This window comes from Cupressus sempervirens, chromosome 7 (assembly GCF_028749045.1).
Source record: "Cupressus sempervirens isolate cs-2001-9-10 chromosome 7, ASM2874904v1, whole genome shotgun sequence".
Classification (NCBI taxonomy): domain Eukaryota; kingdom Viridiplantae; phylum Streptophyta; class Pinopsida; order Cupressales; family Cupressaceae; genus Cupressus; species Cupressus sempervirens.
In genome coordinates, this window is record NC_143124.1 from 582,593,591 (window position 1) to 582,610,533 (window position 16,943).

The window sequence follows — 16,943 nt, forward strand, 5'->3', positions numbered from 1 at the left end:
AGAAAAAATTTTGCGAGATTTTCTTTGGTCAAATGGGAAAGGGAACAAAAAGAGACATTGTGTTAAATGGGAATGGTGTTGTCAAGTAAGAAGTCAGGGAGGTTTGGGGTTGAAGGATATTAAAGCCCAAGGTATGGTTCTTGCTTCCAAATAGGTGTTGAAAGCATTATGGGGAGATAAGCCATGGAAAATTCTCATTAGGAATAACCTTTTGAAATCTGTCATTAGGAAAGGTAAGAATTGGAAGGATGTTCCAGTGATTGAAATTGTTTTAGGGGAGTTTAAGATGAGACTGTTTGGGTCAAAAAAATTTCATACCTTTTGGAAGGCTTGGATTCAGGTGAGGAAGTATATACAGGATAGAGAAGCTGCAGGAGGGCCTCCTTATTTCCTTGTGAAGGATAGATCCATTTGGTGGGGACTTTCGTATAATAACAAAGCTTTGGCACTTACTTAGAGCTATTCTGCCAAAGCTTGGAATTTGAAGGGGATTTCATTGATTCAGGATATCTTGATAGGTGGGAGGTTAGGGGTGCAGGAGGAGATAAAAAGCAGATTTAATATTCCTAATTCATAGAAAAAGACTTTCACTTTGATAAAGAAAGCAATCAAATTTAATAGCCCATGTGATATTATTGACTCAGTCGACTTTCTTGACAAAACTAAGTGGGTTGATGGTGTCATGTTGAAAGACACTACTACCAAGGGGCTATATTTGTGTATGAAGAATGATTCTTCTCTTATAGCTAGAGTGATCCAGTGTTGGGGGCAAATTAATCCATTCTCTGATTGGTCTTTCTTTTTTAATTTTCTTTGGAAGGGTAAAGCCAAGCCTAAAAAGCTTTGTTTTAAATGGTTGTTGTTGTTAAAAAAACTAGCTATGGGTCAAGTTCTTTCTTCTATTGGTTTATCCCCAATGTCTTGCAATTTATGTAATGTGACTAAATCTTTTGAGCATTTGTTTTTTGATTGTGTTTACACCCGCAAGTTGTGGTCTATTTTTCTTGGTTCCTCTAGTGTGTGGAATTGTGCTGGTAGTGTCTCCTGGAGTGAAATTCTTGCTAGCTATGTAGAGAAATTTGATTCTAAACTAAACACCTTTTGGTTTTCTCTTTCTACTAAGATTTTATGGACTCTTTGGAAGGACAGGAACAAAGAAATCTTTCAGGATGAGAGAAGGGTACTTACTGAGTTTAATTTTAAACTCACCCATTTTCATATTATGTCTCAGGTTGCTTTGGTGCTTCATATCTCCAAGAGTGATTTCATGCTACTTATGCGAGAAGACATTTTGCTGATCAACAAGGATAATGTGCATTCAGCAAACTACATTGCTGAATACCAGAGTTTCTTAGCTCCTTCAAAGGCAGCAGAGTTAACAATGTATGTAATGTGCTGCAAGGAATCAATATAACCAACAAGAGGAGGTTACTGCTGATGTGATTCAAAACCCTAATGAAGTTCCAGGGGCTCAACCAGATCTTGACAGCCAAAATGATGGTTGGAGCTAGCTTGTTACTTCAGTTTGATTTTGGTTTATATATATATATATATAAAGAAAAGTTGTAATCAGTGTATGTAATGGTAAAAACTGACAGTACTTCGATCTTTTAAGTTTTGTTTTTTACCCCCCAAAATTTTGTATTGTATATGTATTTGGGGGTGAGATCTGATCTGTGCTTTTTCTCAGACTCTTGGTTATACTTGTAAATGTTTAAACTTTCTTAATAGAAAAAAAAATAACCATATGTATAACTCATCTTTAAGCATATATGTAATATTAATATGTTAACCATATATGCAATATATTATTATGTTATTAAATAATAATAATAATATATAATGTATAATATATATTATATATATTATATCACACATATAATATATATTATATTACATATAGAATATATATTATATATATAAGATATTTATCTTAAAGATGATTTACCATCAACAAGGTATCTCATGATAGAATCAATCTGACAAAAGCTACAACCTTAACAGTCTTCAGCCCATTTGTATGTGAGGATGACAAACATTTATCATGAGATACCATCAGACATCATGCCCCCATACGTGGAAATTATAAAGAAATTTTTTGAGTTGGGAATCTCACCAAGTGACCCTGATTTGAAGCTTCTTTTTCAGATATTGGAAGAAGGTGATAGAGATGAAAAATATACCGAAGTGCTACAAAAGCATGATGTTGTTTCAGATTTGAATGGAGAAATAAATTTTGGACAGTCTGAGGAAGAATCCATCCATAATGATACTCATATGCCACCAGATGAAAGTAAATATAAAAATGAGGAGGATGATTCTCTCAGCATTGAAGGAATTTCAGCCTTGTTAGATCTAGAATATCATAAACATGTTGGAAGAAATGGTCCAAATTTTTTCTCAATTCACCATGGTGAACAAGTTGATGGATCAGCACACATTCAGGAGGTGATAAATGGAGGAGATGATAAATTTCAGGAATCCAATTGTGGAGTCGAAGTAGAACTACATACGATATAGAACTGCAAGAGGAAATTTCAGGAGATAATGTTGATGAACATATTAGTCTTGTTGATGAAACACTTGGTGATCCAAATGAAAGCTCTCATGAAGGCATGCCTGAATTATCTATGTTCCCGAATCCCTTGTTTGACGAGGAAGCAGATGAAGATATGTCTGAGTTCTCTGTGTTCTTGAAACCATTATTTAAAAAAGAATTTCAATGCAATCAAGTCCATCAGCATCATGATGAAGATAGCAGGCTTAGTAACAATGTTGAAGTTAATGAAACTCATGATATGCATTCAAAAGGTGGGACATCTTCCAGTTTATTCTGAGCAGGAAGTACAACAAATATGTAAAGACAAGATGAAATTAGCCAGGCATAATGGGGAGAATGTGTTGAAGAATAGTGCTGCAAGTTTTCCAAATATCCTATCTAATCAGATTTTTGATAAGACTGAAGTAATGTCTCCTTAATGTGAGTTATCTTCAAAACCATATTATGATGAGAAGCAACATGTGCAATATGAGGATGGAGCAGATTGTGTGCAAAGGCACAGTCATGCAAAGAAAGTTGATCTAGATGTCGATATGACAAATCAAATGCATGGAGATCCTCCATCAGCAAAGACCACAACGCTTGTCATAAATTCTCAAAGGTTAAACGTAAGTTAGAAACTAAGGACTGCATTGATGAAGTGAAAGTGATAAGTATTGTCCATAAGAATGATACATCCAATACAGCAAGATCCAAAGTGTTCCATGATCAGAACTATGTGTTTTCTAGAGGGAAGAATCGGTTTTCATTTTTGGGGGGCCTAGGGCCACCCAATTTTACCGTGCATCATGTCAAGCGTGGATGCTCGATCTGCTCCTCCTGAGATACCTAGAATCTCATTATGCCCACAAGGAGCATATGTCCCCAATAAGAGCCACTGATGGAGCCCAATTTTTTGTGAATTAAGGGTCTCCATTTGAGAATTAATGTTCAAGACTTAAAAACATTTTGTTATTGATGTCAAGTTGGACTTTGAGGTTTTCAAATTCAATAATATATATTGATGCAGAATGTCATTACTGGATGGTGATGTTCTTGCAGCCTAGGCGATTAGATCAAAAAATTAAGCTTGGCTTACCTTGTTTAGAAAGCAGAATGCAGATTTTTTTTTAAAGTCATATACAGCAACATTAAAAGAAGAGAAAGCATCATCAGCGATAAAAGACAAAGGTTAAACTCGATATTAACAAGGGATTCACAAAGCAGATGTTTCTATTAAAAGTATTGTTGTTACAAGCTGAAGACAATTCAGAATAACCTGCACGATTTCTGAGTATGTCGACAAGAATGATTGCCAGTGGTAGTGACAGCCCAAACCATCTTCTCCACCCGCTATAGGAAGCATAGGATTCGTTAAGTCACACAAAGAGCTCATACACTGAATGGACGAATAGGAAATGATACTCCACCTATATTTGGTTCTTGTCCTTGAGTAACTCAGATTGCAATCATATTTGAGGATCAAAGTTTTTTGTTTATTTATTTTTGCATAGTGGGAATATGCTTGAATACAAATATTCTTGAAAGAGTTATATTCATAACAGATAGACGACAAAGGATATTTCACATTTGCAAAGTAAATTTGGTGGTCTAGTCCAGATATCGTCAATGCACTTAAATTGCGTTTAGGCGCGAAGTAACGTGGTTACCGGGATGATAAAACAAGACAAGAAAAATTCTCATGCCACATCATCGGTTGTAGAAGAATACTTATGTAAATAGATAACGTATGCATAGCAGGAATGTAAAATACAATTCGGATATTCTGGAGATGTCGGTCGAACAGAATGAATTTTCCATATCACCCGATAACATGGATACTCCACAAAATAGTGACTAGAAGGTTGAAAATCGATGCAAGTAATAGTGTGCATGTTTTAGAAATATAAGTAACAGTAATGAAGCCTCCTATGATTGATTTTGAAAAGGATGAACGACATGTATATTATTGCCGATGCCCAGTATGAAGAATAAATTCCATAAGGAAAATATACATACGCATATACCCTGTGTCTGGCTGGAATATAATGTGAGTTTTTTGGTTATTATAAAACCCTAAACATATGTGGAAGATTGTTCGAACCAGGAATGAAAGTATATGCAGACACCAAGTCAAGGTCTTGATGAAGGAACAACACGTCAAAACAAGTAAATATCGTTGCCTTTGCAACCAATTAATAAAAGACCATATTAATGTGCTGGATTATGGTTACCATTAGATTGGTACAAGGACCCCAATAATCTCAATAAAAGGCTAAAATGATTAAGTTATTTAATTAAAATCATTTGGAAGTTGTGAGTTTACTATAAGAGAGTGATTTAATTTAAAGGCGCGATTGTATAGAAGAAAGGAATAAATTATGTTTTACAAAAGATATGACCATTTTAAAGGGCATGAAAAAATATATCATAAGATTTAAAATTATTTTAAAAACAACCAAGAAGGGGACAACAAATTTGATAAGAAAAAGTATTTTTAAAATTCACTTGTACAGAGGAATTAGGAGTAAAAATATGGCTTCATAATACAAAATTCAAATATAATATTTTAATGATATATAAAAAGCCTTTTGTTTATATTTAAGGCATAGAGAATTAAATTGCAATTAATTTGTCTATTATAATCATCTTTAAATTCTGTAAACAATTTAAATGTTAGATAAGTGAACAGGGTCATTTATGGCATTTTAAACTCAATCATCGTAGATATAGTGAAATATTTAATTTTTTTTGTATCTATGTTTGGTTTGTCTCCCTACTTTAGGAGTTAAAGTGCAATCTGGACTAGTTTAAAATTGTGTATATATACTTGATCTGTCACATCTTGATTATTAAATTGTTTATAGTTTAAGTGCATAAAACTTTATAAAGTTGTACGTGATAATCTTCATTGAAGTTGACTCTATTGCTTGAATAAGCAAAATAGTGTCTTTTAAAGTCGTTGAATTGTAGTTATTGGATCTATATTCGAAGTCAGAAATCTATATATTTCCTTCTTGCAAAACATCGAATCAGTTATTGATAAAATTATACAAAACATTTAATCAATTCAAACCTTCAGCATTCAACCATTTTAAGCACTCAGTATTCAGTTTCATTTTGATCGAGTTTGAGGACCTTGCCAACCAGAGAACTCGTAAAGTTAAAATTCACTCTATAAAAGCCTTGAACAGGGTGATCAAGTTTGAGGTGAAGTCTACCCGCCTGGGTGTAGAAGCCTGAAATGCAGGGGAATCAAGGTCATTTCTGTTCGTTGGCCAAAACTGATTGTAGAATCTTGTTGGAGAATCGGCAAGCTCTTGGATTTCCAAGCTGTGGTTTTGGGAACCACCACAATCCACGTTGGACAAAACAATGTGAATCCTTGTTGGATTATATAATGACACGTACTCGAAAGGTAGCAATAACCGACATTTAACACTTCTTACTCCATGATCAGCTAATTCAATTTAAGGAAACAATACATAATTCGTAATGTATTTGGTTATTAGCATGTTTAAGTCTTCATTCCTTACTTCCCTACTAAAATCACCCTAAGGAGAGCATCGATTCACTTGTCGTAGGGATCTTGACACCAATACACTCTCTGGATTTACTTTGCCTTTCCCTACACAACACCATCTATCAACTCCTCGAGTTATAGAAAGAGATTAGGGAATAGGTTACAAATATACTAATCTATTTTTATAAATAACAAAATATTCATATAATATAAAGTTACAGACTTTAAAATATATATATATATATATATATAATTGCATTAGCATGTCTCAAATGTCATTATTATTAATAATTAAATATCATATTAATTTAAAATTTACTTTCATAATTAATTATATGACCATATTGAGATTATTTCTAATTCATTATTTAATAATAAATATAAATTTATTATATCAAACTATTTCAATATTTATTAAGACTCAAATTAGCTCATAAATAATTATCTTAGAATTCTATTCATAAAAATCTATATTTAAAAGGGAAAATATAAATTCAAAAGAATATCAGCTATACATACCTTTAAATTAGGGATATTCCTTATAAATACCTTATCCTTGAGGTGGGCTGATTTAAGACATCCTCCTTTCCACGTAGGATGACTTTTGTCTTTTTAGTTATTGTTTTCTCTTGTTAGTATCTCATGCCTTCATACTTTTTAAGGCTGCTCTTTCCCTCCATATATATTTCTTTTTTTTCCATTACGTAGTCATGGCATCCACGTGTATGGATTTTAAGGCAAAGTAATTTTGTAAACTATTTTTCAGGTCATGTACTTTTTGAAACCTCCCGTTTTAATAGTCATTCAATGTGTTTTGGGATTATGGTATATTCCTTCCCTTACCACCTATTTATAGGCTTATGTGACGTGTTATTTTCCAATCGACGTGTATTTGGTTCCACACTATAATGTTAAATGGTGTCAGCCTATTAAGTGTTATTTAGTTATTGAATGATATTTGTTAGTTATTTAATTGATACTATATTGATTACAAATGTAAATTAGTTGTAAATTAATTAATAAAAATATCAGTAATTGTAATATTATTTTTTATTAATACTCAGAGTAACGAGAATCGCCATAAAATCGCCTGAATCGGCGATTCGGCGATTAGATTCAGCAATGGCGATTTTTTTGGAGTCGGAAATCGCCATTGCCGATTTCTTCAAGTGAATCGCCTGAATCGCCGATTCAGGCGATTCAGGCAAAAAATCGCATGAATCGCCTGGAAAAATCGGCAGGAATCGCCCGCGGCCAATAAAGTATAGAGTTGTAAAATTTTAAAAAATTGCTTGGTTTTTTTACTTTGTTTTTGACCATTTCTCTTTGTTATAACCCTAAAGGGCCTTCTATTTATTTAACATGAGTAGAAGAGAGGAAAAGTGAGAGAGAAGAAGAGAAAAGAAAAGCCATAGGTTTCTAACCGGCAAGAAGAAAGAGCACAAAAGAGATCAGCAATCCATTTGGGGAGGCCATCAATTGCATTGGGAGCATTAGGGAGCCAATCTCAACACTCCTCAACTCATTTGCAAGAGGTAAGTGCTCTTTTTTTTTTTGCATGTTAGTGTATTATGCATTTTTTGTTAAATTTTTATAGTTTTCAAGATTTTTAGTTTAGATCTTGAATGTTCTTTATTTTTACTAAGTTGCAAACTAGGGTTTGTTGTTTTGTAGCTTTTATTAGCTTCAAACTTTGATATTTTACATATAAATTTTTATTGCAGCAGCCTTTGCTTTCATTTTTTGCAAATTCGCAATGGGTAGAAAAGATGAATGTTGGAAATATAACGAAGAGTTTCCTGGAAGAACCAAATATCAAACAAAATGTATTTTTTGTAAAGAAAAAATAACTTCTGGGGGTATTTATAAATTGAAATACCATATTGCTGCTATACCTGGACACGATGTTACAATTTGCACTCACCAAACTCCTGAGGCAAAACGCACTTGCTTAATGGCATTAGAAAAAATTGAAAAAGACAAAGCCAATAGGAAAATGCAACTTGAAGGGTTAAGGGGTATTGGCTCCCATGTTCCCGCATCCGCATCTGTAGCCGCATCCACATCTGCATCTGCATCAGCTTCTGCATCTGTAGGTTGTGTTGGAGAGGGTTCTTCTAGGCCTCCTTTTTATCCTAGTTCTTCTGCTCGTACTAGTGCTAGTCGGTCACATACTGAGACAGAGTCCCACACCAACCTATTGCAGCCTAGAGTGCGGAAAAACAGAATGGATAGTTACTTTGTGCCCCGCACTACTCCTGGTTCCCAACCCACACTTGAGGGCATGGGTTTGAACAAGGAAATTCATGATGCTGCCAAAAAGGAGATATGCAAATTTTGGTACTTTTGCAACATTCCATTTATTGCAGCCAGGTAATTGATTCTTTTTTCGTTGTTTTCTTTAAAGTTAAAATTAAAAGTAAAAGTAAAACTTTAATTATATTTACTTGTTTTATAATTTGAGTCTTTGACATCTAAATTTTTATTTGTGACAGGGCTCCTTATTGGCAGAACATGATAGACGCGGTTGCTATTTGTGGTCCGGGGTTTAAAGCCCCAACTGAGGCTGAGTTGAGCGGATACCTCTTGGATGAGATGGTAGAGGACATGAGGGCTAAGCTCGAGAAGAACCGAAAGGAGTGGATTGCAAAGGGTTGCACCATCATGACTGATGGTTGGACAGATAGGAGGAATAGAACACTCCTCAATTTTCTTGTATCCTGTGGAGGTAATTGATCATTCTACTTTCCTACATACATAATTGTAAATTTTGATTTGTTGAATGCTAATTTGTTGATGATCCATTTAATTTTAATATTCTAATTCGTTGTTTTGTTACTTGTAGGATATACCATGTTCATCAAATCCATTGATGCTTCCGCACATGTAAAAAATGCCACATACTTATGTGAGGCTATTGAGGAAGTCATAGCAGAGGTGGGAGAACAAAATGTGATCCAGGTGGTGACGGATAATGCAGCAAGTTATGTTGCTGCAGGTAAACTTTTAACTTTTCAAGTTTTGAAAATAAATTTATTTGAATTTTGAAATTTGAATTTCTAATTGACTTAAAATTGTTGTAGGTAAACTTTTGATGGAGAGGCACCCCACCATATTTTGGTCCCCTTGTGCGGCACATTGCATTGACCTCATGTTGGAGGAAATTGGCAAACTTGAGTTTGTCAAGTCATGTGTGGAAAAGGCAAAAAACATATGCAAATTCATTTATAATCATTCATTTGTCCTTAGCACAATGAGGAAGTACACAGAAGGCAAAGAGTTAGCTCGCCCAGGTATCACGAGGTTTGCCTCGAATTTCATCACCTTGCAGTCCTTGTTGACATCAAGGGATGAATTGAGGAGCATGTTTGTTGGGCGGGAGTGGATTTCCTCTTCCTATGCTACGACCACTGTAGGGATAGATGTGGCAGATTGCATATTTGATGAGGATGGTTTTTGGAAACCCGCTAGAGAAATCCTGCAGGTAAATTTATTGCAATTTAACATTTAGTATTTTACTTTTACTTTAAGTTATATTATTTTATATTTAAGTTTTGACTCAAGTTTTTTGTTTTACTTTATATGTAGGTCACTGAGCCCCTTGTAGCTTTGCTACGAACTGCTGATGGGGAGAAGCCCTCTATGGGCTACATTTATGAGGGCATGGATAGGGCCAAGGAGGCCATCAGAGCCCAATATGCAGGAGTGCAGGAGAGGTATGGCCCTATTTGGGACATCATCGATAGGAGATGGCAGAATCAGCTCCATCGACCCATCCATGCAGCAGCTTACTTTCTGAATCCGGCATATCGTTTCCGTCCTGAGTTCAAGGCGGATGCGGAGGTTCTCACTGGCTTATACACAGTGATTCAGAGGTTGAGTAGCGATGAAGATAGCGCTACTGCGATTGTTGAGCTAGACCAGTTCAACAATAAAGAGGGGCCACTTTTCTCTAGCAGGATGGCCATAAATGCTCAAACAACACTACAGCCAGGTAAAAATTAAATAATATATTCAATGTTCATGAATCTAGATTCTAATCTTAAAGTTGATTATGTAATTTTAGAGTTAACTTGTAATTTGTAAATGAGACTAATTGTTTCTATTTTCAATTTTTCCCTTATTGCAGATAGATGGTGGCAAATGTTTGGGGCCACAACCCCAAAACTTCAAAAAATTGCCATTCGTATTTTGAGTCAGCCAAGCAGCGCTTCTGGATGTGAGCGCAATTGGTCCATGTTCGAGCACATCCATTCGAAGAGGAGAAACAGGTTGACAGTGCAGAAGTTGAATGATATTGTCTTTGTTCATTACAACCTCCGTCTTAGGATCAGACAGATTTTGGGCACTGACTCCTCTCCGATCATTCTAGAGGAGATTGATCCAGAATCAGAGTGGCTCACAGAAGTTGTGGATCCAGTCTTCACTGAGGAAGACCGTGTGTGGGTTGACCAGGTGGATATAGAGGCTGAGGCAGCTAGAGCACGTTCTTCAGGCATTGGTAGACGCACACGTGCACGCACAGGCACAGGCCCTAGCGACGTTCATGAGCCCATCTTACATGCGGGAGATATGGCTCGCCAGTCCTCTAGGACCTACATTAGACGCCTTGCTACTAGGCAGACTGGATACTCAGAGGCTGAGGCTGAGGCTGCAGCCGAGCTTCAGGATGATGTTGAGGATGATGATGATGACTATGAGTCTGAGGCTTCAGCTGGAGCCTTGTTTTTATATTTTGTTTACAGATATTGATACTGAATCATTGATAGACATATGTTTCAAACTTTCATGGATCTTCATCTTAGATTCTTACATACATTTATGATTTGATGTCTTATGGATCATCTTACATACATTCTATGATTTAAATCATTGTGATCATTTGATTTCTATTTACTTCAGCTAGCCTACAATTTACATTTTAGATAACATAGTTACATATGTGATGGATTTTATGTTCCATGTTTATGTATGTTAAGTTTTAACTTCTATTTGATGATGTTATAGTGTGTTTAAGTTATATTCAATAAAGGGTGCATGAAATAAGTTTTAAATTGTTAAAATCTTTAAATTTAAAGGGTTTTTTCAAATTTGCCGATTCATCGCCGATTCATTGCCGATTCACGATTCGATTCGGCCTTGCCGATTCCGATCCGATTCCGATTCTTGTTACTTTGTTAATACTATATCAATATTTTATAGATTAATTAACACTTATTGTATTAGTGATCAATACATTATCTTGGATTTATAATATATTTAGTTGTTTTTAATATATTATTATTATTTTCTATTCAAACTCATTGTATATGACATAGTATAGTGTTCGTACATCCAATTAGGGCTCATGACAGATTAAAACTAGCAAAAAGTGTATCACAAAAAACACGTGCACAGAAAATAAAAGCTTTACATTAAACAAACATCAATAAATCAGCAATAGCAGTCAGTCAGTAATAAGAATATCAAGTGTGTCAAAATGGACTAATTAAAAAATGATTGTAAGTTTTTGCTTTTTAAGATGATTATATGAGCCATTTTTCTATGCAATAACTGTTTAACAGATACTTGAAATGTTAATTAGTTTATAATTAAAGAGAGCTAAGAATCATAGAATTATGCTTACCAGTGTCCAATTCTCATCTACCACTGGTAAGCCAGTAATTCGATTGTCCACAAGAGCTTCTAAAGCTATTCACACAACATTTTTAGTTGTAAGGAATATCATGCAAGAAAGAAAAATTAGTTGAACCTAAAGAAATGAGAAAAGCTAAATTAGTAAATAAGTTATAAAAAGTTACCTTCATCAACCAATGTTGTTGGCTTCACAACAAAAAGGTGCTCTTTCCTGGTCATGAAATCGCCCACTCTGAAGACTTCTTGCCTTGGCTGGCACAAAATCAAAAAACAAAAACTCAAAATGTCATAAGCAAAAGGATTGCAGCAAGATCCAAATATATACAACGAAGCCCTTTGTTTCATGTTTCTTCTATTGGAACTCAACATGCAGAAAAATATAACAAACTACTTTAAAACCTGCTATAATCATTAGCCATGATATATAATATTAGAGAAAAAGCAACCTATCACAAAGAGAAGTATGATTTTGGCTGTGACATGAACAAAAGCGTGTAAAACATAATTTTAAATTAGTCGGTACTTGTCTTGTTTGAAGTAGCCTCACCATCTTAAAGGAAGTTTTCTCCTGAGGTAATCTCTAGTGCAATGAATAAACATAGTATGTTAAGGATCTAAAATTACTGTTAATGTACTGGAACCATAACTGGAGATAAAACTGAAAATAGCTCTTAATAACAAACTACAGAACACCAATCTATTAACAAACTAATGCCTTGTGGAATCAGGGGAAAGGAGACAATAATTGTTCCACATTATTATAGCACTTATATTTATATTATTCAGTCTTGCCACATACTTACACTATATATTAGAAAAAATCAGTCCACATGTAAATCAAAAAATAACCAAATGTTGATCCAAATAGACCCATACTTAAAAACATGACAAACTATGGATGTTATATTACTAAAGCATAGATATCATAACTATCAACTGTAACTATTAGTGTGTCATTTATAAAATAAGATGTTCATCATTATTTGATCGATACAATGGCCTCAAAATCTCTAAGCATTGGTCTTGCTGATCACTCCACTTGCCAGGTTGCTGGTGTCTTTGTCAAAATTACTGCCATAAACCTTGTGTGGTTGTCATGTACCCTTTTCTATGACAGTGATTTTTGTTGCAACATTAGCCTGTTTTGTGTTGCTCCTAAGGGCTAACCGAGTATTCTCTAGGAGCCGTTCAGTTTTTGGACTAAGCAGTTTCAGTTGTTGGCACCAATTGAGGTCATTTTAGTGGGGTTTGTAGATACTTACTATTTCTAATAAGTGAGCAGGTGCAATATTCTTGGCATTTCAGGGTTGGACAAGAGCCTCTTGTTGAGGCCTTTCCAACGAGCTCTCATACATGCATATTTGAATGTGTCTGATCAAGGATTTTAATGCCTGGAGATTTAATTGAATTAATAATTAAGTTCACATTATTACTATGGGGACTTTATTTCCTTACAGGGAAAAAGTATTATTTTAAAATGGGAATAAAGAAATAGAGGGAAATATGAAGAGTCCCCTGTTTGTGCTTAAAAAGAGAAGAGGGGGCTCATTTTCAGCATACTTGGTTTTGTGATTTGGATTTCACTTTCTCTTGGAGAGTTATTTTTGAAAGCTTCAGTTTTCAATAGATGAGTGGACACTGGATGAAAAAACCATTGTCAATTGGAGGCATCACACAAGTGTTTTACAGTGTATTCCAGGTTCATCTTTTCTATTATCAAATCTTGTTGTAGTTATTGTATCTATAACTGCATTTCTTGGTCATTTTGTTGAAGACTTGAATGAAAAAACAAATTGGAAGTGCATTTCTGGTGGAAATTTATTGCAATAATATTTGAGACTTCTTTTATTTGGTTATTTAATGGGGTTTTTTTGGTGAAATCTGAAAATAATTGCATGAATTTATTTGTTTAAAATTTATGAGATTCTATTAAGGGTTTTGAGGCAAATATCTGGTTAGGAATATTAAAGTGATTTCTTCGTTCAACTATGATAACCCTAGGTTGGAGGCAACAAAGGATTCAAAACCTTGCACTTTGCAATTGCGTTGGGATGAAGCCAAATACTTCAAGCAGTCGTCAAAGGCGACGAAGGAATTCCAGTTGAAGAGAGATTTATTCAGTACGAAGCAAGAGATGACAAACAACCAGGTGGAGGTGATTCAGGTAAGATGTCACCTCCCCGTGACTTCATCGTTAAGCCTAGTGAGCAGATACTCCTAGCAATGGTGCATGGGAAAAGTAGGCTTCAATGCACTACTATATTCTTTGATGCCTCGGATGCATAATATTTGGGAGAAATGTTATGGGTCAATTTTCATACTTTCATATTATCTGGAAAGGTCTTTTCTTGATTTTCTTCTGTGATTCTAAATCTCAAAGAGATGTGGTTGAAAGACAGTTCTGGAAGGTTGGCTCTTGAAATTTTTGTGCCATTCCTTGGTCCATGGATGTGATGCATAATGAAGTTTTGGCCTTGTCGTGCCCTAGGCGGCTCACGGTGGGAAACCTTCCTCCATTTCTTCAGAATCTGCTCCCTCAAGCCCTAGAACCTATTGGTAAAGTGCTTAGTATTGATAGATCCAATACCTTCATTCCTAACACAAATGTTGGTGTATTGATTTCCATTAACCCTAAGCTCAACCTTCAAAAGAAGATTTGGTTTGACCTCAAAGACCATCCAGTTCGTTGCCCCATCACCTATATGGGTGGAGTAAATGTATGTTGCTTGTGTAGGAGGGAAGGACATAAATAGAAAGCAATGCCCTCCACTGAAGAAGAAAACTCACATTCTTCCCAAATTGAACATCCCCTCCTCAGACCTACATATCAAGGGCCTTGGTCCTTATTAATAGAGTACCTCCAATTTTGTCATTGAGAAACTCCCAATCCCCTCACCCCCCCCCCCCCCCGCCTCTCTCCTCTACAATTAGAAAATGCAGAAGAAATTTGTGTCTCCCCGAATGCTTTGAAGTCTCAATGCACTCACAACCCCAACCCCCTCCCAAGGTGGATTCTGATCTCTCTTTGCTCAAGAAACTCCCCCAAGCCCAAGTTCAGTACTTTGGGCCCGAGGTTAAGGCTCCTAAGCCTAAACATAGAACCATGAACACTCACTAGTTATCCCTAGAAATAATCAAGAAAAGAGCACAGTTGACTAATAAGAACTCTTCTGATTAGAATGCTCCCACCCTTGTTATGTCATGTCCCCCGCTTAGAACCTAATTATAACATTCTCATCTTCAAGAAACAAATAATAATAATATATGATAATTATAAAATTATGATATTTTAATATGAAGTAATAATAATACAATTATTATATATAATTTGTATATTTGATAATATTATAATATAAATATTATATATGATCGTGTATTTAATATTATCATAATATAAAAATTAATTAGAATATAAATAAATAATAAATGAATAGTTTGTTACAATAAAATAGTAATATAATTAATATAATACAAGAGCTCTTTGTGAGCTGGAGTCCCTGCCTTTTGGGTTAATAGTAGGGTTGTAGTTGTCAACATGTATGTTTGTAAAAATTTAATTGTAATTGACAATTTTATAATCAATTTATTTATAAAATTGATAATGATTTGCTAAGGAAACATGGAAAATTGAATAAAAAGATTACATTTATAAGTTAAATAATGAAGATTACATCATATGTACATTTTAGTTTTAAGATTTTCAATTTTATTTTAGAATATAAATATAAAACAAAGTGTAAAAACATTCTATTTTTTATAAGTCTAAAATGATTAATGTGTAAAATAGAAAAATTAAATAGATATAAATTTTACATTTACATTTAAAATCATATTTATTTAATTAATTAAATTGTATGCTCATTAGTTTTCACTTTTAAAAAATAATATAATATGAAATTTGTGGTAAGGAATTAATAAGATAGATGAACATATAGCTAAAGTATTCTCCCCCTCACCTGATCTGAAGGAAGCGGACAAAAGTAGTATGATATTATTAGTTGAACTTGTGCAATTAGCAAAAATTCCAAAACAGTCAAGAAAAAAAGCTTTTCAAACCCAATAAATAAAAAGTAAAATTAATTCAATTATCTTTTACAAATCAAATCCCAGGGACTAACAAATAAAAAATCACCCCAGAAATAATTTGTTGTTGAAACTATACATAAAAAAATGGAATAAAAAATAAAAAGCACAGTTTTTGGTGTGGCCAGAGAAGTCAATAAACGTCATCAAAGCCATAAATTACCACCCAAAATTATTGCACAAAAACTTAGAGTCCTAATTTTAATATTATTCTATTGATTATCAAAATATGACTACTTTAATAACGTAAAAGTTTTATAATTTTACTAATTTGATCAATTATACACATTTTTAATTTCATTATTCTATTTTTCTAATTATTTTATTATTATTTACTTCTATGACTTTCATGATAAATAGATTATCTATAAAATATTCGTTACTCAAAACATATAATAGTAAATAAAAGAAAAATATAAAAACTATATTTTTACCATCACAAATGAATTGTACATATTAAATTATTTTCATTAAGAAATGATAAATCGCCGCAGAGCTATAAATCCAGGTTTTAATTTAGGCAACTGAATAGGCTGCCCAACATAAATTCTTCCCTGCCAATTCAAACATGCGATCAGGGCGAATTGCATTGCTACGCACATCCAAAAAAATTAAATCAGAATTAACGAAAGGCCTTCGATCCGCTAATCAAATCAAAAGCTGAAGAAAAATGAAAATTTAAAAACCCTAGAAAAGCATTCGCCGCCAATAATTTTCTATTATCGCCTGCAAGACACGTTGCCGACTCTGTTTAAACGGCACGATGGTCACAATTGGCAATGGGATAAGAGTGCTGGCCTGGATAAGATAGGCTATAAGCATCCATATTAATTTGCTGTCAGAAACCACAAGCATGGTATTTAATATTTTCTGATTTTCCTATTTACGAAAATAGACATAAACCCCAGTAAATTCGGTTAGACCAATCAGAAAATAGCAAATAGTCTTCTATATTTGTTTTATTAAATCTCAGCTTTCTAAACTTTAGCCTTCTGCATTTATCTGCTAAAAAATTAATTCGAGGGGGGGGGTAAACGATTACATAAGTTCCTTGCCTTTTACAACAAGGCAGGGAGTAATAATTATCATAGTAACGTGACTTGTTGCGAGTCACGCAAGTCGCCCAGGTCGGTGAGTCGGGCCACCCCTACCGTGTCAAAA

The 16,943-nt window shown here is 34.2% G+C and overlaps 2 protein-coding genes across 2 annotated transcripts in view; one reads left to right on the forward strand and one right to left on the reverse strand.

Moving 5' to 3' along the window:
- The window catches only part of LOC149548099 (CBS domain-containing protein CBSX1, chloroplastic-like), a 230,878-nt gene that overhangs the window by 193,225 nt on the left and 20,710 nt on the right, over positions 1-16,943 (reverse strand). The window contains exons 2-3 of the mRNA XM_089792125.1: positions 11,864-11,951; positions 11,689-11,753 (exon numbers count right to left, since the gene is read on the reverse strand). Coding sequence (XP_089648251.1) covers positions 11,689-11,753; positions 11,864-11,951 — 153 coding nt within the window. The remainder of the gene's footprint in view (positions 1-11,688; positions 11,754-11,863; positions 11,952-16,943) is intronic.
- LOC149548104 (uncharacterized) lies at positions 8,695-10,952 on the forward strand. Its single transcript, XM_089792124.1, has 5 exons — positions 8,695-8,790; positions 8,908-9,060; positions 9,146-9,546; positions 9,651-10,056; positions 10,192-10,952. Exons 1-5 carry the CDS (start codon positions 8,727-8,729, stop codon positions 10,812-10,814), a joined length of 1,647 nt encoding a protein of 548 aa, XP_089648250.1. The 5' UTR covers positions 8,695-8,726; the 3' UTR covers positions 10,815-10,952.

What these genes read in the sequence shown, in the direction of transcription:
- LOC149548104 (XM_089792124.1), top strand. Translation starts at nt 8,727, where the DNA reads ATGACTGATGGTTGGACAGATAGGAGGAATAGAACACTCCTCAATTTT. An exon ending in TTTTCTTGTATCCTGTGGAG is followed by an intron (nt 8,791 to 8,907) that starts GTAATTGATCAT and finishes TGTTACTTGTAG; the next exon opens with GATATACCATGTTCATCAAA. An exon ending in TCAAACAACACTACAGCCAG is followed by an intron (nt 10,057 to 10,191) that starts GTAAAAATTAAA and finishes CCCTTATTGCAG; the next exon opens with ATAGATGGTGGCAAATGTTT.